Source organism: Glycine soja, chromosome 2 (assembly GCF_004193775.1).
Source record: "Glycine soja cultivar W05 chromosome 2, ASM419377v2, whole genome shotgun sequence".
NCBI classification, from domain to species: domain Eukaryota; kingdom Viridiplantae; phylum Streptophyta; class Magnoliopsida; order Fabales; family Fabaceae; genus Glycine; species Glycine soja.
In genome coordinates, this window is record NC_041003.1 from 34,272,544 (window position 1) to 34,298,794 (window position 26,251).

Consider the following 26,251-nt stretch of genomic DNA (forward strand, 5'->3'; position numbering starts at 1 on the left):
AGAAGCTGAACTCAATTGAAATCTTGATGGAACAAGATCCATCCTCCAGTTCAAAAGTTTAACAGGTGTTACAGACAAGCAGATAAACATAGGAGAAGTGAAAGTTCAAAGAAGAATGTTTTGGCTGATGCTCATATGATTTACTCACAAGATACATGTAAAAAAATTGAGGTTGAGCATGCTTGGTTGTTGTTGAAAGATCAACCAAAATTCAGTGCAGAATTTATGTCAAAGTGTTCAAAAAGACAAAGGTTTCTGCTTCTGGAAATTACTCGTCGTCTTCAAACCCAGAGACACCCGTTAAAGTCGAAGAATATGATATGTCATCGCCAATGTCACACCCAATTGAACAAAAAGCAGCAAAAAGGAAGAGCAAAGGAAAAGAATCTTCTAACACTCTTGATTTATCTGGCATAGAAAGTGTAATGAAGGACAAAAATATGAACACATCAAAACTTATTTAGTTAAAGGAGGCACAGGAAGGGTGTTTGTAAGAATAGGAACAACGTATGGAGTATGAAATCCCCATGAAGGATACATCCAACATGTCTGAATAGCAACACAAAGACCACGAAAAGTATTGTGACCATATTAGGAAAAAACTAGGATATTAAATTTTTAGTTCTTATGCTAATATGGTGTTTGATATTTAATTTTAGCAGTGTAGGTATTTGTTGTGTCTTAAATTCAGAATTTTATGTTGTAAAACTAGTCGTTATGAAAGTAGTCATTATAAAATTGGTCGTTGCAAAACTAGCCATTATGAAAGTAGCCGTTGAAAAACTAATTGTTATAAATGAAGCTATATAAATGTCCAATGTTTCATCATTCTAACATATTCTCATACAAAATACACAATATTTCTCTTTTATTTCAAACACTTCGGTTACCATATATTGGATCCAAACATCGATTTAGATGAAGTTTTAGATCAAATGATAGATGAGGAATTGGAAGACAACACCAATGAAGAAATCATTAGGTTGATACTTGAGAGCCAACAACATCTACATGGCAACACCACTAGGCATAGCCAAAGAAGAAGAGTGGTACATCGTAATCGTGAAGAAGGTCATGATCGATTGTTCAATGACTATTTTTTAGAAAATCCTGTGTACACAGACATTCAGTTCTGAAGAAGGTTTCGTATCCAAAGGCATGTGTTTCTCCAAATTGTAGATGCGCTCAACAACCATGACGAATACTTTCAAATGAGAGTCGATGCATTATGTTGAAAAGGCTTATCTCCATTGCAAAAGTGTACAACAACTATTTGTATATTGGCTTATGGATCACCTGCTGACAATGTGGATGAATACGTTTGAATTGGTGAAACAACTGCAATGGAATGCTTGGAGCAATTTGTATCAGGCATCTGTACCATATTTGGGAATGAGTACTTGAGGAGACCAAATAACGAAGACACCGAACAACTACTACAAATGGGAGCAGCACGCAGATTTCCAAGTATGTTAGGTTCCATTGATTGTATGCACTGGGAATGAAAAAATTGTCTAATTGTTTGGAAAGGTCAATTTTGTTGAGGTGATCATCACAACCCAACAATTATTCTTGAAGTCGTGGCATCACAAGACTTATGGATTTGGCATGTATTTTTTGGAACCACCAGTTCACATAATGACATCACTGTGTTAAATGGATGTAGAATGGGTGTTTGGAGTGCTCCAATCTCGATTCACAATTATACATGGTCCGACACACTTTTGGGATACTGGTGAAATAAAAAATATCATCTATGCATGCATCACATTGCATAACATGATTGTTGAGGACGAACGTGACATATATCAAAATATTATTGATTATGATAGTGTAGGTAATAACACTTCATCATTCGAAGTATCTTTAGGTGTTCACCCTAGTATCAGATCAACATAGCTCCAAAGGAAAACACAGCTTCAAAACAAACAAAAACACCACCAACTTCAAACAAATTTAGTTGAGCATATTTGGGAATGTTTGGAAAATGAAAATAATAATTATTTTTATCATATTTGGGAACGTTTGGGAAATGAAAATAATAATTATTTTTATGTAATATTTTTTATTTTTCATCATTATATTTTTTATTTCAATGTTATTGTATTTAATTATCTATTATTATGTAAAAATATATTTTTTAATGTTACACATTTCCTTTTAATATTATGTAATGTTTTTTTATTTTTAATTTATATTTAATATTTTTTTCATTTATTCATATTTATTATTTTTATACATAAAAATTGGAAAAATGAATTAATTATTTTATTGGAATAATAATTAAGTTATAATAAAATAATTTAAATATTTAAATTTGTTGCGATTTCTTATATTAAAGTAAAAAAATTTATGTATGAGTTTGTTATGAGTGAGTCACATTGTGAGAAGTACAAAAATTAATGGGGTAACAAAAAAATATTAAGAAACCCATTTAAAAAATTTGTCCCGGAGGTACTCTAAATGATAAATTGTTTAAAAATACTTTTCAATATTGACACCGGTCAAGTTACAAGAATTGCTTCTTGCACGGTCAAATTTTATGTCTACTCCAATCATTCATTACTTCACACCGGTCCACAGGGAAAGAACAATAAATATATGCAACTAACTACAAAACTAATAATAGAGGAGAGACGGTGGGAAAATTTATGCTACTATAAAACTACTAGTACAAGTAAGTTCAATAAATACACGAATTTTCTCGTTAATTTTTCCCCCCTATTTTCTCATTATTGTTCTACTTTTACCTGATGCTTACAATCACTGTTATAAACAAAAGAATCCATCACAGAAGAACAAATTTGCTTCTTAACAATAGAATTGAGGTCATAATAATTACCCGTACCCCGCTGAATTATTGTACAATCCGAAAACGATGTTGACCCAGCGAGTGAACTCGCTTCCGGAATCGACTCCCCCGAGACAATTAAGTGAACGTTCCTCAATGCAAACTTGTTCCTTACGAGTTGACTCAGAATCGCCGAGTCGGACACCGAGTTCTTCCTCTTGTGCGGCTGCATTGCGGCCCGAACAATCGCAACGAGCATGGCGTGCGACACGCGCCGGATCCCGCGGGCGCCGCCCATCAGAATCACTGAGTTAACCGGGTGATGCGACTGAGTCCTCTCGGAGTTCCTACCGTGTTTTGCATTAGGGTACACGAAAACCGACTCGGGACTCTGGTTCCTGACTCGTCCGAGTGGGTCATTAAAAATGACCACATTTTTTACATCCACAAGGGTCACGTGTTTAAAGTTCCTCCTCACGCGCCCGAGTAACATGGGGTAACAGGCCCACCTTCTCAAACTGAGTGGAACTCGGTCCAAAAAACCAGCCAACGAGTTCTCTGGATCGAGTTCGTTGGCATCAAAACTAAGCACCGACCCATAACTCGCCCGACTCAACTCACCTTCCGAGCCACTATAATTCGTCCGAATTTTCTTTCCCCAGAGCGGTTCTCCTTTCTTGGGAGCTTTCAAGAAACGAGTCGCGTCGAAGTTCGACTCGGACGGTTTGGCCCACTGAGTCGAGTTCAACTGAGCGTGGAGGTTAATGAGCGAGAGGAATGAGGTGTTCTCTTCGTGGACAATGTGAGCGAAAGTGGTTGAAGAGGAGGCAGAGACGAAGATGAAGACGACGTCGGATTTGGAAGTGAGGCCGGAGCGGTGGAGGAGTCTGAGGAAGATTCGGAATTCGTCGTGAGTAGTGTCTTCGGGTACGTGGCAAACGACGATGTCGTTCATGGCTCGGGTGCCTCTGCGGTAGAGCGTGCCCATACGCTGGAGCGCAGTGGAGGGGAAAGCGACGTCGCTTGAGGAGGTGTTTTTGCGGAGTTTGGATTTGGGGGGTATGGAGCGAGGTTTGTGGTGTGTGGGTTCGAATGTGGAGAGTGTGAAGAGAAGGAGGGTAGTGAAGAGGAGGAGGAAGCATATTGAGATAGTGGACTGGGCTTTGGAGAGAAGGGCATTGTTGGAACTGGAACTAATTCTCTTCAAGGAATGTGGAGAGGGAGAAGAAGATACAAGGTTGGGTTTGGTACTTTTGGTAGCAATGGTTGGTGTTGTATTGTTATTCTCTTCCGGAAAGAAAACTAGGAGAAAACCCATAACCCTGTTATGGGTGTTGGTGTTGGTGTCGGTGTGAGTGTTGTTGGGTTTTGCTTTTGGGAATGATCCCATTTCTGCTTTCTTTTTTCTCTCTGTTTTGCTTGTGGGCGCGAGGATTCTGTGACTCTGAGTGTGAGGCTTTTTACATCCTCTGTTATTCACTATTACTATTTGTTATTGCTGGTTTTCTTTTAGGACTTTGTTTGGTTACCGCATGTTTCGTTATTTAACTTCCCACGCATGCACCAAAGAGAGACCCCATCCTGGGTGGACTGAGTGGAGGAGACAGAGAGACAGGAAAAACAAAAAAATAGAGAGGGATAAGAAGAAAAATAAGGTTAAAATACAAGAGACATATTAATTGCATATGATATTTCTATATTATTTTACATTACTTTTATCTTTATCGTATCACCGTTATAGAATATCAAATAATTCACAGAAAAGGAAAATGCTACTTGGCATAAATTCGTAAGTTCGAAATTGTAAAAGTAATATAATAACTGTGATTTTTGGAAAATCTTGAATTTAAAATTTTTTCAATTTATAATGTAACCAATCAAATGTTAACATTTCATTCATCAAAATATTTGTACTGATTATGTAGTATTTAGCATTTCTGCAGAAAGGATACTGAGGATACGAGTACAGTTTACTCAACAATTATACAAAATATTCCTCTCTACCTAATTATAAAAAAAACTGTTAACTCGTGTTACTTAAAAAAATAGTTAATCATATTAAATTTATCAATTATTTATATTATTATTTTAAAATTATATTTTTCTTATCTCTATATTCACATATTTTTTCTCATTATATAAAAAAATAATAATACATCTAAAAATTAGAAAATAGTCTTATAAATAAATTTCTAAAAAAATCTTATAATTAAGGGGAAAGGAAATATATTTATATAAATCTTATACTAATCAAAATAGTTAAAAATTAGCTTAATATTTGTGTTATCACCACTATCATTAAAATTAGAATTTAACTTATAGTTATAATTTCATATATTTTTTTCAATGCAAATATGAAATTATAATTATAAATCAAATTTAATTCAAGTCGAATAGAAATTATGAAATAAATTTTATATATATATATATATATATATATATATATATATATATATATATATATATATATATATATATATATATGCACACAAAAGTACGCATTAAATTTTATTATAATTATCCTCAATATTAGTTATTGGTAAATTTTCTCTCAACTAGCACATAAATCACTCCATACATTTTCTCTTTTTTTTTTCTTTTATTCTATTTTCTAAATATATTCTATTCAAGTTTTTCACTAACACATAATTTAAAATCATTTATCTATTATGTATTCAATCAAAATAATAATAATAATAAAATAAATAAACACAAATTTATTTTAAATTTTTATAGAAAATAAAAATATTTATAATCATGATAACATAATTTGGGTTTTAATTATCCTCCAATCCCCATACCTTTATACAAAATTTTTAATTAGGTTTCTGAAATTTTTTTTCTTTTAATTGAGTCTCTAAAAATTTATTGATTTTTTTTTTCAATTGAGTCCTCTCATCTAATTTCCATTATGAAAAAATTAACTGCATTTAGAGGTGCAAATAGAGCTAGATATGCAGATAAATCCATCCGCTTAATTGGGTCTCTAGTATGAATTTTAATATCGTAATAAACTAAAGAAAATTGTGTTAATTGAATTCATTTTTAAAAGATAAAAGGATTATGCAAAATGAATATTGACATTGATTTATACAAATTTGTTTAAAAATGAATGAAAATATTAATTGTTATATTATATAATCGTTATAGCATTATATTAGTTTCCTAAGGTATATTATTGTATATATGGAGATTAGTCATATATATAGAGTCGTGAAAGAGTTAGACTAAACTCCTATATTATACAAGAATTAATAGTTGTATTAATGTTTTTAAAGAAAAAAGTACCATAATCATATCGGAATGAAAACTTAGTAATCTAAAATGCGTTCAGATCCTCTTCATTTTCCTGTGGAAATGAAGATTTCCAGTACTCCAATGAATCATGGGATGGCACGTGTACTAAAATTATTTAACTGCTGAGATTTAATCATTAAATTTAATTTAAATTAAAAAAGTGAAATGTATTACGTAGTACGGTACTCCCTTCCGTCGTCGCATCCCACCCCGACGAAGGTTACAACTTCAAACTGGTTAGGAATGTACTCGAAGGTAACTTGCGGTTCCTGGAACTTTATTTGATTTTCTCATTGGATGTTACTTCAGACGTTGTGTGCTACACAGTTGTGCGAAGGAAAAGCCAAAGCATTAAACCTGCTCCTCCTGAATAACTGGTCCGTATTTCGTGCCCTGAACGTACATGGGCAACGAGGAATTTCTTTGCACTGAAACTTTCATTTCCAGACAACAGAGGATCCGAAGAGAAGAACATTATAGTTTAATTTGAAAAAAATGTATAAGGTAAGGTGAAAACAAAAATGTTAGAAAGTTAATTTGTGCTTTATTTGCTAAGATTAAATGGGTTTAAACTTTAATTCAATCCTATAAAATCGATATGAAAGATGAAAATTACTCTTCACTTATATAATTTATCATATAATTTATTTATTTTTATTTAATGTATGATTTTAATATATTTTATTTTTTTTTCATGACTATCTGTCATGTCATGTGTGACTTTCATCACATTTTTGTGTGACCACACAACAAAAAATTACTCAAAAATGAAGGAAAGGAGGTACAAATTACAAAATGCTTGGTGAGAAGGGGAATTGTAAATTATTTTAAAGATGTGATTGTTCTTTTCCTAGTTCCAACCAACGTGTCATAGAGTTGCGAAAACTTCATGCTGCCACTTTAGTCTTAGCCTTCTTGTTTTTTGTATAAAAAATATACTCTTTGATGCCAACCAACAAAAATTGCTTCAAGGTAGAAGGGCATCTTGGGAAAACTAAGGAAGGGAACGGCAAGTTGCTATCATGTTTGACAGTTTGAGTTTCACATAACACGTCCTTAACACAAATTATTTTAGAAAAGAGTGTTGGTATTCTAAAATTTGGTTGTCAAGCAAGAAACTGAAAAAGGGATTTGACTAGAAAATGCTTTTCAAAATCGAGTCTTCTATAAGATAAGTTGAAAGGTAAATAGAATCAAGTAAGAGCAAAAACGCATGTTTATTTCGAACTAATTTTTAATTGTTTTGTTATTAGTGGAAAGGACTGGAGGGACCTTTTTTCTTTTTTTCCTCATGTCATTTCTTTAAATGAAAGCATACTTATGCAGTAATGCATATATCTTGAAAGCCTTGAGCTTTGGACGGTATGTATTATTCTTTAAAAATTCTAATAAAATGGTCTTTTCAGAATGGCATGAAGTGGGAATATAAAAGTTTAAGAAGTTGATATATGTTGTATGGCGGGGATGCGCGGTAACCCACATTTCATGCCTTCGTGAAATTTAAATTGAATAAAACAAGATTGAATCTCAGCCGATGGATAACTTTATTGTACGTGTCCTTTCAAGAATTATTGGACTAGAAATCTCCATTTCCCTTTGGAAATGAAGAGGATCCGGACGTATCTAAAATGTGAAAGAAAATTTACTAAACTAATTAGTTGTAAAAAAAAGTAAAATACATTTTGTTTCTTCAAATATGAAAATATTTAAGATTCGTTCATCTAAAATTTTGAATACATTTTTCATTTTTTTAAAAATTAAAATGTGTCTTGTCTAAATAAGATTTAGACATTTAAATTTAGGTGCATTATTTTTTTATATTGATACACGTATAATCGATATAAAAGATGTCACATTTACATCAAATATATATATAATCGATGTAAAAAATTATTATTATAAGTTTAAATTATCCAAACATACGTTGAGAAATGATACATTTTAATTTTGTAAGAATGAAAAACATATTAATAATTTAGAGAAATAAATTCTGAATATCTTATATTTACGAGAAAGAAATTTTTTTTTTTTTTAAAATAAGTATCAAAATCGTATCGTGATACATTAGGAATACGAACCTACGTTTTGTTCTGAAAAGAAGATAAAAGGAAAAAAAAAAAACGAATACGAACCTACGTTTAATTGTTTAGAAAAGTAAGAAGGCCAGGAAAAAGAGAGAAAAAGCAAAAAGGTCGAAGGAATTTCTTTTTCTGAAAAAGAAAATGATACGACAGTAAACATTGGTTGAAATGATTATGCGTGGACTCAACAAATAATTACCACGTTGACTTTAGTTTATTGAAGAAAAAATTGGTAATTTGCACAATAGAAGGTAAACTTCCTCCATTTGTGGCGAAATAGCCAATGGATGGAAATAATATTTAAGTCCATTGAACTTTAAAGTCACGTTTAGTATTACATTACAAATTACAAAAAGTAATGTTCATGAACGTAATAGGTCTTGTAAAAAAAATGTAATAGGTAAATCATTAAGTTGTTAATTATATTTTAATTCAAACAATGTAAAAAAAATGATAAATAATAAACAACAAAAAATTAAAGATAAATAATTAAGAATTGAATTTTATTTTTAGTTATCCGTGTAATTTTAAGTTAGTTATTTGAGAGAGAGAATATCGTTGTTCAAATAAATGAATTAGAATCCCTTATTTCATGTATAGTCATAATATTTGCGTTTCATAGCCTACATCAATGACTTCATATGTGCATGTTTCTTTACATACGTCAGCACACCTTTACATATGTTTGACAATATATCGAACATTCGGGTAATACATGTAACAACTATCAAAATAATTAATTTATATTTTAAAAAATATAAAAAAATTATAACAAGAAAATCTTTTATATATATATATATATATATATATATATATATTATTTATGATAAGTTGTAATAAAATATTATAAAAAAATCTGATGGTGACAAGTATAAGTATGAAAATAGTTAGATATTCATTCACGCCTTTATTTCAATTAAAAATAACCGGATAATACATGTATCCGTACTTATACCAAGTCAAAGTATGTATTTTTTGTTAAAGTTGAGATGGATTCGAATAAGCATCCACAGGTTTAGATTTCTTTGACATGCCTAAATAAAATTATTTGATCTATGTTAGTGCTTTCATTTGTAATGGTTTAAACCACTGACATATATCTTTTACTAGCGTTCTAAAAAATTTGTTTACTATTTTTTTTCTAAACTTTTCGAATTTATGCTTTTATTTCTTAACCTAAATCTTGACCAATTAAAATCTTTAAAATTTTTCTGTTATGATTTCTAGTCTCTGTTGTAAAAAACCAATATTAATTAATGACATAACAACAACATTAAAATTCAATGATTTGCTACATCATTTAGAAGTCTTATATAACAGTCACATGTAATTTTAAAAAAAAAAAACTATGTTCTCAGTCCCTTATTTATTCAAATTAGTTGATAATGTCAAACTAGTTTATGAGAGACTAAAATATAATTTATAAAGAAAAACTACATCTAGTTATGTTATTATACTTTTTAATGAAGTGACAAATCACAATTTTCCTCTAATTATTATGTCATCAATGTTGGTACTTGACAACCACTATAATTATCAATCTCTAAATTGAGAAAATCATCCATAAATCAATTAGAGACTACATTAGAATCTAATTTTAGTAAGTAGCTAAACCCTTGGTAGCTAATTTTAAAGATGATTTACATATTGATTCATAAATTAATTTAGTGACCGATTATGTAGATACCGATTCGATGATCGATTGTGAAGATATCAATTTAGTGACCGATTATGCAGATACCGATCCAGTGACCGATTTTATAAGGACCAAAAAATTGGTTACTAAATCAGTCTCTAAGTATATACCTTGATTTCTTTATGTTCCCACCTAATTTTTTAGATTTAAAATCAATGGATATAATGACCTAACAATCAATATTTGTTTCTAAATTTTATAATCCTTCAAACATTGTAATACCTAATGCATACAAAATAGTTAACTAACAATAACAATTAAGAAATATGAATTTTATAATCCTTCAAGATAATGTAAATTATGTAAAACACATAAGTTGTTATCAACACAAACTAATTGTTATGTAAATTATGTAAAACATTTTTTTCATTAGAAAAATGAGGTTCTACTTCAAGATTTAAAAAATCTAATTCAAGCAAGCTTGAAAGGTAGCATAGCAAATCCAGAGAGCAACAAAAAGCCAAATAAATTATAGAAAGATAGTTCAAGTCATAAGTGAGGTGCAGAATGTACCAAGGAGATCACAATATTAGAAAGCTTGACAGCTACAATAGTTCTTTTCTAAATCAAAATTAAGGATCAACATCTTGCATTACTTTTTAAACCAATCAAGGTAACTTCATGAGCATAATTTACCATAAAGAGGGAAACGATGAATAATGGCAGTGAAAAGAAAATAAAGAAACCAGAACAACAATTTAAGACCCTCTAAGAAGTATTATTTTCAACATTTGCTTTGCTATTATTAATACCTGTGTGCATCAGGAACTTTAAAAAAGAAAAATTGTCAACATGTGTACAATTGTTTAACAAGCAATGAAATTTTAATATGAAGAACCAAAAAAAGAATCAAGAGTCTCACTTTTTTGTCTTTCCTCTGTTAAAGCCTTTGATAATCCGCAACTTGTTTCTCTCTTGTAGCCCTAAAATTTAAACTAACACATTTGTGTAAATAAACTAAAGAAATCAAAGAAACTATCCCTTGAAAAATCCACAAAAAAGGCTTCATTGTGGAAAACACACCTAAGCAAAGGAAGCTTAGTTCTCAAATGATTGACTTGTGCAAGAAGCTTTTCCTTTTCAGTCTTCAACTGCTCTATCAACTAAGAATTAAAAGTCTATTCCAGTAGCCAATAGCCACCTCTGAACAAGTTTCCATTCCCCGAGCCATAATAGATATGACCTGCACAGTCGAAGGAGGTAGTCCTCATATGATGTTCTTGCTCATTCTCTTGCTGAGATAGGTGAAAAGGTCCAAAAGCACTCCCTGGCCAAAGATAAATAAATAAATAAATTAATAATTAAAGTAGTGTACATGATGCTTTGCCTGCTGGAATTGAGAAAGATCCTAACCAAAGATAAATAAATAAAGACCATTCTATGGAACTAAAGTTCTAATGTGTTTTCCATTATCAGTGGTGAAATTCAACATGCATTGGCTGAAAGTGCCAAAAACTCCAGTTAAAGTGATTGGTGAAAAGCTATGGAATAAAGGACTTGGAAAAGCTTTTCACACATTTGATGTGTACTTATCAAAATTTGGAGCTGGCACACATCAAGTTGGATGTGGCTAAGGTGGGCTCTTAAACTTCACATGTCAGATTGAAAGTGGCATTTGTTAGGAGGGCAAAAGGGGGGACATGCAAAACAAAGGACTCTGATGCTAAAGTAAGTACGTGAGTTAGGAAAGTAAGAATGAGCATGTATGCTTATGTTAGCATGTATGCTTATGTGAACATGTGTGTGTCTATGGAAAGAGTACGAGGGAACCTGATACTTATAGAGTGGAGAGGGAGTTACGGGTCCTTGTTTGTAGGGGTTGTTACAATGACGTAACAACCCTTGTAGATAATTACCGGTTTGTAGATAATAGCCAGTAGATAATGGTTGCTTATAGATAATGTTATAGATAATATGTAGCTTAGAGATAATTGTTAGTAGATAATTGTAACTTACAGATAATGTGTAGCTTGTAGATAATTGAATAGCTGCCAAGAGATAAAGAGGTTGCAATATATTCAAATAATAAGAGGTTAGAGATAACTTGTCAGTCGAGAGCCCAACTGCTAAGGGTGTGTCGTTTGTGCTCCTATGCTAGGGCTGACATGTGTCTCGGAGTGCCATGCAGTTTGACACATGTATTTAGTGGACCCTAGACAACAGATAATCTCCCCAAGCTCTGAGCCGGCTTGTGGGCAAAAGAGGTTATCCAGTGTCAAAGGAATTTGTCCCATGTCGAAGGAGGCTGCCTCATGTTTGGGTAGTAGCCTTGACAAGTAGGAGGGTGATGAGTTTGTCGAGCCCCCAAGCATGGACAAGAGTTGTCCAATATAGAGTGGTAATTGTGACAAGTGTAAGAGTTGCAGGTTAGTGAGGCTTGTCAAGCCCCCTAGCCTGGACAAGTGTTGTCTGGGCTGCTTTTGTCAAGTTGTCCAGGGTGGACATGCATTTGGTTTTGCAGGCCAGGTCTGACATGTCAGGTGAAGGAAGTCTCTGTATTTGACAACTCTGCCCTTTTTTGACCGTTGGAGAATAGATTTAAGACAAACATTACATTTTGTCTTTTGTTGCAAGTGTGTGCAATGCACGCATAGTACTCTTGCATACATGTCACTCGTGGAGTAGGCACATACTGGAGATGTGGTGCGTGGGTGAGTGGGGTTGCGTCGTGGTACAAAAAATTAGGGCACCTCTTCAGCTCCCGCCAATTACCGAAGAGTCTACCTCTTCTTTAAATGGAGTAGACATTTGATTTGTGATCACCTTCACTTCATATGGGTAACGTTCCATGTTCTTGGAATTGCTTTGCCATCCAGTTCCTATTGTCTATATGCTCTGTTTGTCTAGGCTTGTTGTGACCCTGAATAGGCCTTCCTAGTTGGGGACCAAGCTTCCCCGCTCGGGGATCTTTTTTGGCTTCACTTCGGACTCGCCATACGAGGTCGCCGGGTTGAAAGGCTCGTGGTTGAACCTTTGTATTGTATCTTCTTGATGCTTGGAGCTTGGTAGTTTCTTCTCTGATTCTAGCCCTTTCTTGAAATTTATTTGTTGTCTCAAGTTCTACCTTCATGTTTTCTTTATTTTGTTGTTGCTGGAACCGAAGTCTCCTTGTCGATGGTTCTCCGACTTCGACAGGGATCATGGTGTTTATGTCATATGTGAGTCATAAAGGAGTTTCACTGGTGGTTGTCTGGGGTGAACAATGGCAGGCCCAGAGTATACTAGGGAGTTCCTCTTTCCATAGACCCTTATACTTGTCGAGTCTAGTACGTAGGCCCTTGAGGATAACTATGTTGGCTACCTTTGCCTGATCGTTGATTAGGGGATGTTCGACAGAGGTGACGAGGTGCTTGATGCCTAGCCTCGTCAGGAAGTCTTCATAAGCCTCAGCCTTGAATTGGGTGTCGTTGTCGGTGACAATGGCATAAGGGAGGCCATATCTGCACATGAGGTGTTTCCAGGTGAAATCTCCACCTCATTGGTTGTAATTTCTTACAATAGTATTGCCTCGATCCACTTGGTAAAGTAGTTGATATCAACTAGTAGATATTTGACTGCTCTTGGGGCCTTTGGTAGTGGTCCTAATATGTTCATTCCCCACATGGAAAAGGGACAAGGGGAGCTCATATTGTGGAGATTGTTAGGAGGGGTGCGTGGAATGTTTGCAAACTCTTGGCATTGTCTGCATCTCTTTGTGAAATGAAGGGTGTCAGCCCTGAGTGTTGGCTAGTAGTAGTCAGCGTGCACCACTTTGGTGGCAAGGGAGCATCCCCTGGTGTGAAGACCACAGATCCCTTCATGAAGTTCTCTCATGACGTAGTATGCTTGTTGGTTATTCAGTCATTTGAGCAAGGGTGTTGTCAACCCTTTTTTGAGTAGCTCACCATCAAGGATGATGTAGTAGCTGACCTTCCAGTTCTGGCGTCGAGCTTCGTTCTCATTTGGTGGAAATATCCCTTGAATTAGGAAATTCTTGTAGGGGGTTATCCAATCTGGTTTGTCCTCTTCTTTGTCTATAACTTCCTCAGTGTCTATGGTGGGAGTTTGGAGCGTCTCCTAGATGATAGTCTTGAGGTGCTCAATATTTTTGGTGCTGACTATCTTAGAGAGCAGGTCTGCTCTGGTGTTGTTCTCCCTGGGTATGTAATGCATCTCAAAGCATTTAAAGTTGTCAATGAGAGTTTTGGCAATGTGATAGTACTTGAGTAACACTATTTCCTTGGTCTGGTATCTGTTGGCAACTTGCCCCTAGACAAGCTGCAAGTTTATGTAGCATCCTAGCTTTTTGGCACTGACTTCTCTTGCTAGTTTCAAACCTGGAATAAGGGCCTCATACTCAGCTTGATTGTTAGAGGCTTTGAAATTGAGCTTGGGGGCTTTCTCTAGAGTGACATTGTCAAGGCCTTCGAGGATGATTCCTGCTCTGTTCCCCTTCACGTTGGACGTACCACCAACGTAGAGGCTCCACTAGTTTGGGGTGATTTAGTTGTTTCCAGCAAACTCTGCCATAAAGTTTTCATGAATTGTGTCTTCATGGGGCCACAGGGTTCATACTGGAGATCGAAATCTAAAAGTTCTACGGACCAAGGCACCATCCTCCTTGCTAGTTCAGGCTTTCCCAAAACCTGTTTGATGGGGTAGTTCGTTTTGACTACCACTTGGTGACTTTGGAAGTATGGTTTGAGACGTCAGACCAAGGTAATGAATGCTAGCGCCACCTTCTCTATCATTTGGTAGCGCTTGTCAGCGTCATGGAGTACGCATTTAGTGAAGTAGATGGGAAGTTGGTGCTTTTCTTCCTTTTGTATGAGGGTTGAACTAACAACTTTGTTAGTTACCAGGAGATACATGAGTAGGGGTACTCTTGGTTAGGGTTGACTCAGGACGGGTGGTGTGGCAATGGTGTTCTTGAAAGCCAGGAAGGCTTGCTCCCAGGTCTCGTCCCAAAGGAATGACTCAGTTTTCCTAAGCAGTTTGTTGAACAACTTCACCTTTTCGGTGAGCTTTGGGAGGAACCTGGATAGGGATGCTAGTCTACCATTCAGCTTTTGAACTTCCTATGCATTGGTAGGACTGTGCATCTCCATTATGGTTGTGCATTTGTCGGGGTTGGCTTCTATTCCCTGATGTGTGATCATAAATCCCAAGAACTTGCCTTTGTTAACCCCGAAAGTGCATTTTTCCGAGTTGAGGCGTATGTCGTATTTGTAGAGTTCCCCGAAGACTTCTTCTAGGTCTTTGAGACTTGAATACCATGTCGTATTTAAGGCCAAAAGGCATGACCCTATAACAAAAGTTGGCATCATCAGTGATGAATGTCATTTTCTCTTCGTCTAGAGCATGCATTCAAATCTAGTTGTATTCAGAGTAGGCGTCTAGGAAGCTTAGTACTTGGAACTTGGATGCTCCATCAACTAGCCTATTGATGATAGACAGAGGATATGCATCCTTGGGACACGTCCTGTTCAGATCAGTATAGTCGATGCACATTCTCCATTTGTTGTTGGCCTTTTTGACCATGACAACATTGGCGAACCAGGTGGAATACTTGACTTTTCGGATGAAGTTGGCTTTAAGGAGCTTGTCCACTTCTTCGCTGACTGCTTTGCGTCTTTCCTCTCCCACCTTCCTTTTCTTCTCTAACATCGGTTTGGCTTGGGGACAGATGGCTAACTTGTGGCAGATAATGTTGGGGTGATTCCAAGCATGTTAGATGGTTGCCAAGTGAATAGGTCCGTGTTCCTGTATAGGACATCAACTATGCGTTGTGCTCATGTCTGGTGAGGTCCCTGTTGAGCTACGTGCACTACCCGGTTTTGGATTTGAGTTGTAGCTTGACAAGCTCTTTAATAGGCTTTGGGCCTCTATCAAAAGTGTCATCACGTGGATGTACATCGAATACGTTGTCTAGGCTGGCTTGGTAGACTATCAGGGCTCAAACTGGAGACCCTTCGTCCATGCTGATGACTTCAGTGGTACCATTCGCTGTGGGGTGAGACTTGATAGGCTCCCTGGTGGGGAGGATAGGATGCCACTTTCAGGATTTCTGTGAAGCACTATTGTGCGTGCTTTTGATTTGCCTTAACAGTCATGATTTCTCCCATCAAGGTGGGGAACTTTGTATTCTTACCAAAATCTGGAACCTTGATACGTCAAGGTTGACGTGGTTGAGTGAGGTCACAAACTTCACACATCGGCATTGAGGGTGCCTTTGACAGGAGGGGGGATCGACAAAATAAAGGACTCTGACACTCAAGTAAGAATGTGTGTAAGGAGAGTAAAACATGTAATAATTGTAAAACAACTCGTATGAGCGAGATAGAGAGAGAAGCACAGGCTTCTTGCTGTGTGCTGAGTGTGTGAGAGTAGGTCGCATATGACCATCGTGTAGAGGGGTTTGATGGAACTAGTATTTGTATTAGTTGAGCGAGGGTACTAGTCCTTATTTGTAGGGGCTGTTCTTAGCCTTGTAGATAATTCCCGACTTATTGATAATAGTCGGGAGCTTAGAGATAATGTTAGAGATAAACATTTGAATTGGAGATAAAGTTAGAAGATAATCATACCTTGTAGATAATGTGACATTATAGATAATTTAATGTGACATCATTTGTCATTCAGCCTGACCTCTTTGATGAAGTTTGCATGAAGGAGTTTGTCGACTTCTTCTCTAACAGCTTTGCGCCGCTCTTCTCTCATCTTCCTTTTCTTCTGTGATATAGGTTTGGCCTGGGGGATGATAGCCAGTTTGTGACAGATTATGCCGGGATGGATTCCTAGCATGTTAGATGGTTGCTAGGCAAATAAATTCACGTTTTTATGTAGCACGTTAGCGATGCACCGATGCTCATGATGAGAGAGGTCCTTATTGAGCTGCATGCACTACTCCAGTTTGGGTCCAAGTTCCAACTAGACAAGCTCTTCGATGGATTTCAAGCCTTTGTTGGAGGTGTCGTCTCGCGGATCTATGTCAAATTCTCTGCCTATGTTGGATTGGTAGACGGCTAGGGCTCAAACTTGAGACCCTTCGTCCATTGTCATGACTTGAGTACCTTCAGCCGCTGTGAGGTGAGGCATGGTCGGCTCCCTGATGGGAGGATATAGTGCTGCCTTTAGGCTCTCTGCATAGCATTGGCGTGCTTGCTTTTGGTCATCCTTAACGATTACAATCTCCCCTGTTAGTGTAGTGAATTTCTTTGTCAAATAAGGCGTGGAGACTATGGCTCTGAGCTCGTTGAGTGTCTTTCTGCCGATTAAGGAAAAATATGATGTGTTTGCATCAACCAGTAAATATATGATGGTGAAGCTCTTGGAGAGCATGCCCTAATTGAAGGTGGCCATCAAGTCCATGTAGCCTTTGATCTCGACTCTTTCGCCTGCAAAGTCGAGGAGTGGAATTGCGTGATGGTGGACAATATCGGGTGAGACCTCAAGTTTTTGAAAAGTCTTTTAGTAAAGGATGTCTATGGAGCTGCCCTGGTTGATGAGGACCCTGGACACCATGAAATTCACTATGATGATGGAGAAAACCACTGTCTTCTTGGTTGACGGGGTTGATACCCTTGAAGTCCCTGTCTGTAAAGGTAATAGAAAAAAGACTTCACTGTAAGGGTGAGTCAACAAAATTAATGTCGATGTCCCGGATGGCGTGTAGATGCTGTTTTCGAGATTGGATGGACTATCCTTTATAGGAAAAGCCTCCAGCGATGATGTTGATTACACCTTTGATGTGTTGGGGAGGTTTCTATTCTGGAGGTGGTCGCTCACTCCATTGTGGATGTGGTCTTTGTCTGCTTCGGTCTTCTGCTCTTCTCTTATTTGCTTCCTGGTTCCTATGCTACTCCTCTTGATGTCCTTCGAGTCTCGGTCATGTCTGATTATTGTTTGGTCTCTTAACAAATTGGGCTAAGAACCCAGCCTATATAAGTTCTTCTATTTTGTCCTTCAGGCCCCAACAGTCTTTAGTGTTGTGACCAATACCACGGTGATACCTGCAGTACTTGGTTGCGTCTGACCTCAACCTCAGAGGTTTCATCTAGTGTAGCCGGATGGGTACCTCCAGGTTGAATGCTTTCTCGAGAATCGTGGTACGATTGACCGCTAGGGGTGTGTAGCGCTCGTATCTGGGCCCTTTGGAGAGAGGCTAGCGCTTGTCTGGCTTGTGCCTCTTGTCCAACTTGTGCAAGTCGGCCTTGGTGTTTGTTTCGTGCTTGTTGTGCTTCTGTCCGGCTTGGCGGACTTCATTTCATAATCTGGACATTTCTTCCATCAGGAGGTAGCCCTTGGCTCGTTTGCGCAGTTCGTCTATGCTTTTGGGTGCCTTTTTGCATAGACTGCCTATGAACTTGCCAGGGCGTAAGGCGAGGAGCATGGAATGCAATGCTACCTCGGGATTGAGAATTCGGATCTGGATGGTCGTGCGTCCAAATTTGTCCATGAACTTTCTGAGGGACTCGTCGTCTGATTGTCATAGACTGGCCATGCGATGAGACCTGATGGTGGCATACTGAGCACTGAATCATTTGATGAGGGTGTCGAAACTGTCTATGACCTGGGTGGGAGTCCACCATACCAGGTCAATGCTGCTCCCTTGAGAGATGTAGGGAAGACGTGACATAGGATCATGCCGTTGTTGGTGTAGAGGTTCACATGTGTCAGGAAGGCATCCAGATGCTCATCTGGATCGGTTGTCCCATCGTACCATTTGAGGTTGAATGGCTTCCACCCCAAGGGTATGTCTGCCTCCATAATATGGTCGACGAAAGGATGCCGATGGACAGTTTGTGTTGCTGGATGGTGCATGTAGAAGGGACTTAGGTCGTCTGCAATGTTGTCCGTGCATCAAGAGTGTGATTCCCCTTAGGTGCGTTCAGGCAAGGTGTGAGCGGATTGCTCATTTCCCTGGGGATGTCTGACACGAGCCTCTAGCTGGTCGTGGTCATCCTTTAGCTTTGTCAACTCTTTCTCATGGCATCTCTCCATTTGTGTTATGCGGTTTTGGAGTTGTTGTAGGGTGTCTGTGTCTATCATAGTTACCGGATGAGGTTGTGAGTTTGCAAGGGGGTCTCCAGTCTGATGCCAGACCTAGTGCTAATCATGGATAGATGTGAGAGGATTGATGAAAGGCCATGGGGTATGTTTTACCGCGGCCCCATTGTGGAAGCCAAATATTCTTACCAAAATCTGGAACCTTGACATGTCAGGATTGACATGGTTGAGTGGGGTCCCAAACTTCACACGCCAGCATTGAGGGTGCCTTTGACAGGAGGGGGGACATGCAAAACGAAGGACTTCGATGCTTAAGTGAGAATGTGTATAAGGAGATTAAAGCAAGTAATATTTGTAAAATAGCTCGTATGAGTGAGATAAAGAGAGAGACACATGCTTGTTGTCGTGTGCTGAGTGTGTGAGAACAAGTTGTATATGACCGTTGTGTAGAGGAGTTCGATGGAACCTGTATTTATATTAGTTGAGCAAGGGTGCTGGTCCTTGTTTGTAGGGGTTGTTGTTAGCCTTGTAGATAATTCCCGACTTATAGATAATAGTCGGGAGCTTAGAGATAATGTTAGAGATAAACATTTGAATTGGAGATAAAGGAAGAAGATAATCGTACCTTATAGATAATGTGGTGTTGTAGATAATTTAATACCTGCCAATAGATAAGATATTCAAATATATTTGAATAGTAGTTAGGTTAGAGATAACCTGTTTGTTGGGGAGCTCGGCTAGTAAGGGCCAGGCGTCTGCACTCCTGTAATAGGCCTGGCGTGAATGGTGGACACGTGTCTCTGAGTGTCACGTAGGATTTATGAGTCCTGGACAGTACACTTTAACTACATGTCAAGATTTAGATTAAGAATTAAAAGAAAAAAAAATCTATAAAAGGTTAGGAATAAAAAAAATTATAAATCCATTTTTTTAATAATAACTTTTTGTTCCAACTTCTATTGATTCAAACATGACTTGATATAAGTCTCTAATAATTTCAATTTGTTTCTTTCTATATTTGTGATGAGTGTATAATATTCTAGACCCATTGCAATGTTACAGATCTTTGATTTATAGATTAGAATGGTGTTAATTATGAAATTATATCTATTTTTCAAAAGGAAAATATTTTCAAGATAATAAAGGAATTTTCACTAAATGATTCTATCAATATGAAAATGTTAAAAGTGAGACATATAATCCATTTTCGATTATGAGTTCTTTTTGGTTAAACAAACAAGTTCTTAGTTTTCAACTTAATAAATAATTGTTTGATATTTAATACAAATCACAATTCTAATTTCGATAATAATGTCCACATTTGAATTATAATGAAGTTGTAATTAATAAGATAATAGAATAACTTTTCATAAAAGTACTTTTGATTTAATGATTAGTTTCTAAATAATTTCAACAATAATAAAAAATAGGGATTGAAATAATAAAAGTTTTGAGACAAAATGAAGATTAAAAAAAATAAAGGATCTAGAAATGCGTAGTAAAATAAATAGACATAAATTCATAAAGTTATGAATTGAATACATATACGATGACCTGAACCTTTGTCAATTTTAATTGTAAGCATATTAGTGTTTTGAAGAATTAAGTGATTGTGTATCAACTCATTCGAAATTGACAATCAACAGTTTTATGTATAAATTTATAATACTAATGATTGAATCACATGATTTCGACAATGTACAAAGATATTCCTAATTATATTGAACTAATACTAGTAACTGTCTTTGTATCACTTCTCTGCAATCATGCGAACTAGTTTTTCGATTTGTTGAAAAATACTTTACTCTTCGGCACTTTCCAATTTCATGTGCATGAATGAAATTATTGAAATGGACGATCTCAATCAAAATTACTCTCTTAAATCACATAGTCTCATTTTTAAACCCTTTATTTTTTTATTATCTTAAAAAGATTTTTTTTTCAAACAATAAATATAATTTTCATGATTAACATGATAATCAGTTTTTGTCTTCAACATAATATACACCTTTGTGATTATGTCATTAACAGTTTACGAAAATATTTCTCTCTATTCTTCTGCAAATTTTTCATTTTCAAGTGTGGATCACGTGTGTTGAGATCATGCATATGCTTAACGACTGAATGCTCGAGGTAAATAGCATCTTCTTAAAAGTAGCTTGGTAATCAAAATAGATTTGTTTCTTTTAGAATTTTTTTTTACTTTCCAATTAGTTATTTTCGCAAATTGAACTCCCTCGAGCTCCGATCCCGTCAACATCCAGTATTGTCACCATTCAGCTTTATAATTGGACTAAACCTTTTCAATTTTAGTTTTACAACATTGAATAGAACTTGAAATTTCCCTCTCAAACTTGGCTTTCCTACATCTTATCATTTGAAACCTTAATTATTCCTATTATTTTAACTCCTATTTATAGATAGTATCCGAAGAATGGTTATATCTTATAGTAATTCTTGCAGGGATATTTCCATTTCGTCAATAAAAAAAATTAGGAATTTAGCAGTAGATTCCACCCTTTAAAAAATCTATTTGAAAGTCTATATTTACAAAAAAAATTGCGGACATGGATTGCTAACCGAATCAAATGATCTTATGGTTGATTTTAACGATTTAGTGCGAAGACTTCCATACATAAGACTTCGATATAGTTATAATTTAAATGAAAGTATTTTATTAGTTATGATATAACGTGTGTGTGTGTATAAAGGGGTTTTGCTACTTGAGTTTATATATACTTGATTTCTAGCTGTATCAGTACATCTTGTACTCAGCTGATCAATAAACAATATATCATTTGCTTATAAAAAGATAATGCATTTTTTTTGTGTGTGTGTGTAAAGAGGTTTACTACTTGAGTTTATACTTGATTTCTAGCTGTATCAAATTTTATATTGAGTTGAGTATTTCTTATCCTCAGCTGATAAATGAACAATCATTTGCTTATAAAAAAATAACATGTTTTTTTTAGTATTTTGAAAGGAAAATCATTGTTTTCCTAAATCTATAATATGCAATATTGCTATTTAAATGAAAGTGTTTTAATAGTTATTATGATATTTAAATGAAGGGGGTTTTTCTACTTGATTTTATGCTTTATTTCTAGCTTATAAAATTTTATTGAGTTGACTATTTCTTAATAATGTATTTTTAATCATTTTCTTATATAAAAGTAATTTATTTTTAAATATTTTTAAAATAGAACCATTTTTTTTCTTAGATCTATAATATATAATATTTTATTTATAAACCATTTAACTATGAAATAAATTAATTAAAACACACATAACTTTGATGAGATACGGGCGTAACAAAAAGTGATTTTTATTTGAATAAATTATACTCCTATATTTTAAGAGATACATAGATTATATTGTCTTCTCTATTATTTTAAAAATTATACTCATTTTGTTTTGAGAATTAATGTGCGCTCCTAGGATAAAAGAATAAAGAAATCAAACATAATTGGTTGATTCTTATGCACAAATTATTATAAACTTTCTGGTATTTGAGTTTGATCCATATAGATATGTACAAAAATCCTCTTAGATTCATTTTTTTTTTCCTTTTTATAACTCTCAACTTATCATTAGTAATTCCTATTCGTATAAATTAGAGCTTCAAAATGATGAAATTAATATAAGTTTTATGTAAAATTTTAAATTGAATTATACGAATGTTCTTCAACATAGTTTTATTACTGATATGTTGTTGGTATGAATAAAATTGAGTTAATTAAATCATTTAAGTTAGGTTTAAAGTTAAAATTAAGATTTAGAAAAATATAATTGGGAGAAGATAGTTAACTAAAGGTTGTCAGTAAGATTTTTGATAAAAATTGATCATTAACAAAAATGATAAATACTTCTCACCTAATATAAAAAAAAACATCATTTATCTAGTCCATAAATCAATGGTACACCGTCTTTTTGTTATTGTCTTTTAAATTAAAAAAAAAATAAAAATATGCTTAGGAGATTAATTCATAGTTACTCCATTATTAATAGATTCTTTAAGATTGATTCAGTTGTTAAAAAAGAAAAAAACAAAAAAAGATTGTGAATTTAATCTCTTAATTAATAATTAATATTTGTTGATAAAAAATTAATAGACTCCTTTAATATACATCTATCTGGTGAAAAGGAAGTGAAATTTTAAATAAGAGAAGGCAATATAATTCAAACATTTCTTAAAATTAGAATGAGCTTTTTAATTTTATTTTATTATAGTAAAGAAGTGACAAGTAATAAATTACTTTTACCGTTATAAAAAGTTATCGTTTTTTTTCACTCAAGAGACATTTGATACCTGAACCAATCAACCTAATGCTTTAAAATTTTCATTTTTTCCCGGCTACTTTTCAATAACATTTTAATTGAAGGCAATGAATCATAACTGCTGTTAACAATTCCAGAGTAAATACCAATGAAAATACACTCTTCATTCGTACAATCAAATTAGTACATATAGTGGTTAAAAATGTTACCCTTTGGTTCCTGCCGACATATAGCTCACTCTTGGCAAAGGCAGATTCTTGGAAACACTACCCTATTTTGGTGTTGTGGATTGAACAATTAAATGTTGGACCACTTCTACAATTCGTCTAAGTATAGACTTCATCGGAACCATTCATATTCGGGTACCCCAAGCTTTGAGGGACAGTCATATGAGAGGGACAGTTCCAACCTTCATTGGATATCTATCAATGAACGAATTAAATGCTTTCAAATTCCTATAGATAGTGTATAGAATATGAATAAACAAATAAACAAAATGCCTACGGTAGATAGATGCGAAGAACAATGCCAATATACACGACATATTTTTATAAAATATAATAAATGTCTATATCGATGACATAGCTGTATACTATTTTGAAGGTAAGAGAGAGGAGAAACTAAACAAATTAAAAAAAAACTTCTCATCATCATATGATGAATGTAAACACAATCGCAAATGTTGAGGATAAGATTGATAGTAATGGAGACAATTGTTCAATCCACAAGTTGATAAGCATAGACAATCTTGAGAAAGAAATAAGTCCAAGAAGCATTTAAGAGAAATATTAGGAATATATTCTTTTAAATACATTTTTCTTAATTTGTTGAAATATATTGGAAGCCAAGAAATTTTGTGATTGTTACCTATTATTTAATTAATGAATCTATTTTTTAATTTTGTAATTTTTAATAACTTTTAATTAATAAGAGAATATATATAAAAAAGTTATATATTTTTTGTTTTAACCCTCCATTTTATCAAGGAAAAAAGATATTGACTAATCCAAAATTTAACCAAGAGATAAATAAAGTCTGATAAAAAATTATTTACATCAACGATTAAATTTAGATATCATAAAAGATTCAATTTTAAGTTCCACACATTAATCAATGATTTCAAATAATTTCATTAAAAAAATTGTATTAATTAGTGTTCTTAAAACTCCTTTGTAAGAAACCAATTCTGAAACTTTCATAAGCACCTAAAATATTTTTCAAGGCCGCTCAACATAAATTGATTCAATCTTTTAATCTAGGAAATATGTCATCACCTCCCTCACACTTTTATGTATCTTAGTCATGAAAGGGAGGAGCGTTAGGCTTTTAAAGTTATTGTTGTAGTCACATTCGAACGAAACATGTACTTGGTGCTAGTTGCATATTAATTCATGTGTATGATTATTATAATTACATCGTTGGACAAATTGAGTCTCCCAACAACCCAACGCCACTTGTTTGACAACGTCAACTTGAAAGTAATGGTGTGTTTGGAAGTGCTCAATCCCATTTTCTAATACTTTACTCTTTGTACATTTTGAGTGATATGCATTTTCGTATTTCATAATTTCTGATTTTAGTTTATTGTTGTTTAAGGTGATTCTAATCACCATATGGATTTCAATTGTTCCAATTTTCATGTTACTCACTTCCTTTAGCACCCTATTTAGCATATTCGTTTTTGCTTGTTTTAAATAAATAATTTGTTTGTGATTATTTAGGCTTTAAGCACTGTAACCTTGACATTTTCTGTAAAATCCTTATGGGATTTCCTAGATTATCAATTACAATGATTCTCACAAACAATAGATAAATAGATAATGTGTACATTTCTCCATAGGAAGACTTATTTCTGGTGTACTTTGATTTTCTTGGTAGAGGAGAAAAATAAGATTTCACTTTCTTAGACCTTTCTTTCTGTCTCTCTCTACAATCATGATGGCTATGGGTGAGAAAAAATACTTTTCCATCATGAAGGAGACCTTATTTCACGTTAGTGGGTATTAACCCCCTTTTATAACCATCACTCCCATCAAGTAGCAGTTAACTCTAGAAATTTCTCCTATTAAGTCAAATTACAATTTAGTCCTTAATTATTAATTATTTATTTATTAGTCCTTACATAAGTCACATGCCTCTCACATGAGACATTAATTCTAACATTCTCCCACTTGGCTCATGTGACATTAATAAACACTATGGACTAAATAAATAAATAGATTAACTAACATAATGTGCATTAAAAAAGACTAAATTGTTTTATACATTGGGTACATCATAATTTCATGAATAAGAATAGGAATCAATTCGATTCATGACGGTTGTACATCATCTAACCGACATAGTCCCTTCCATGTACTACAAATTAGTCTTCTCCTTAATATGACCATTAGTTAGGAGTACATAATTGATCCAACATAATGTCTTCAATGAAGACAAAACTTGTTAACATTACTCTAACACAAACATACATGCAAACATAGAGAACATGTAATCAGAAACATATCATAATTGAGCTTAGAGTGTCACTAAAATGCATAAGATGAATTACACCTAATGATCATCAACAACAATAATGCCCATGCTTTCAACATGTTCTATAATGTCTTGGGCGGTAATCCCTTATTTAAAGGGTCAGCTATCATAAGGTTTGTGCTAATATGTTCTATCAACACTCTTTGTTTCTGAACTTCTTCCTTCACGAAAAAGTACTTCAATTTCATATGTTTATCACTTTTAGAGTACTTGTCGTTCTTACAAAAATATTGTTGTGGAGTTATCACAATACATTTTCAGCAGCCTAGCAATACTGTCGACAATTCCAAGCCCTGAAATAAAGTTCTACAGCCTATTAGCCTGAATTGTAGCCTCAAAACATACTACAAATTCAACTTTCAGATGCAACAACAATTGATGCATACAACATTGCTTTCATTTGTTTTCATTCCATATCATTTCTAGGACATTATGCGAGACTAAATTTTTCTCCTTTCTAAATTAGAACAGGTGATATTAAACACCTTTCCGTCTTGAATCTCTCTAGTACTTTATTGATATATGCTTTCCGAGGTAAGCCTAACAATCCTTGTGATCTATTACAGAATATTTTTATTCCTATCA

General features: G+C 34.5%; 1 protein-coding gene across 1 annotated transcript; it reads right to left on the reverse strand.

The window, feature by feature from the left end:
• Positions 1-2,578: 2,578 nt before the first annotated feature.
• Positions 2,579-4,363, reverse strand: LOC114392937. The gene has a single exon (XM_028354205.1). It carries the CDS (start codon positions 4,179-4,181, stop codon positions 2,733-2,735), a length of 1,449 nt encoding a protein of 482 aa, XP_028210006.1. The 5' UTR covers positions 4,182-4,363; the 3' UTR covers positions 2,579-2,732.
• Between the last annotated feature and the right edge of the window lie 21,888 nt (positions 4,364-26,251).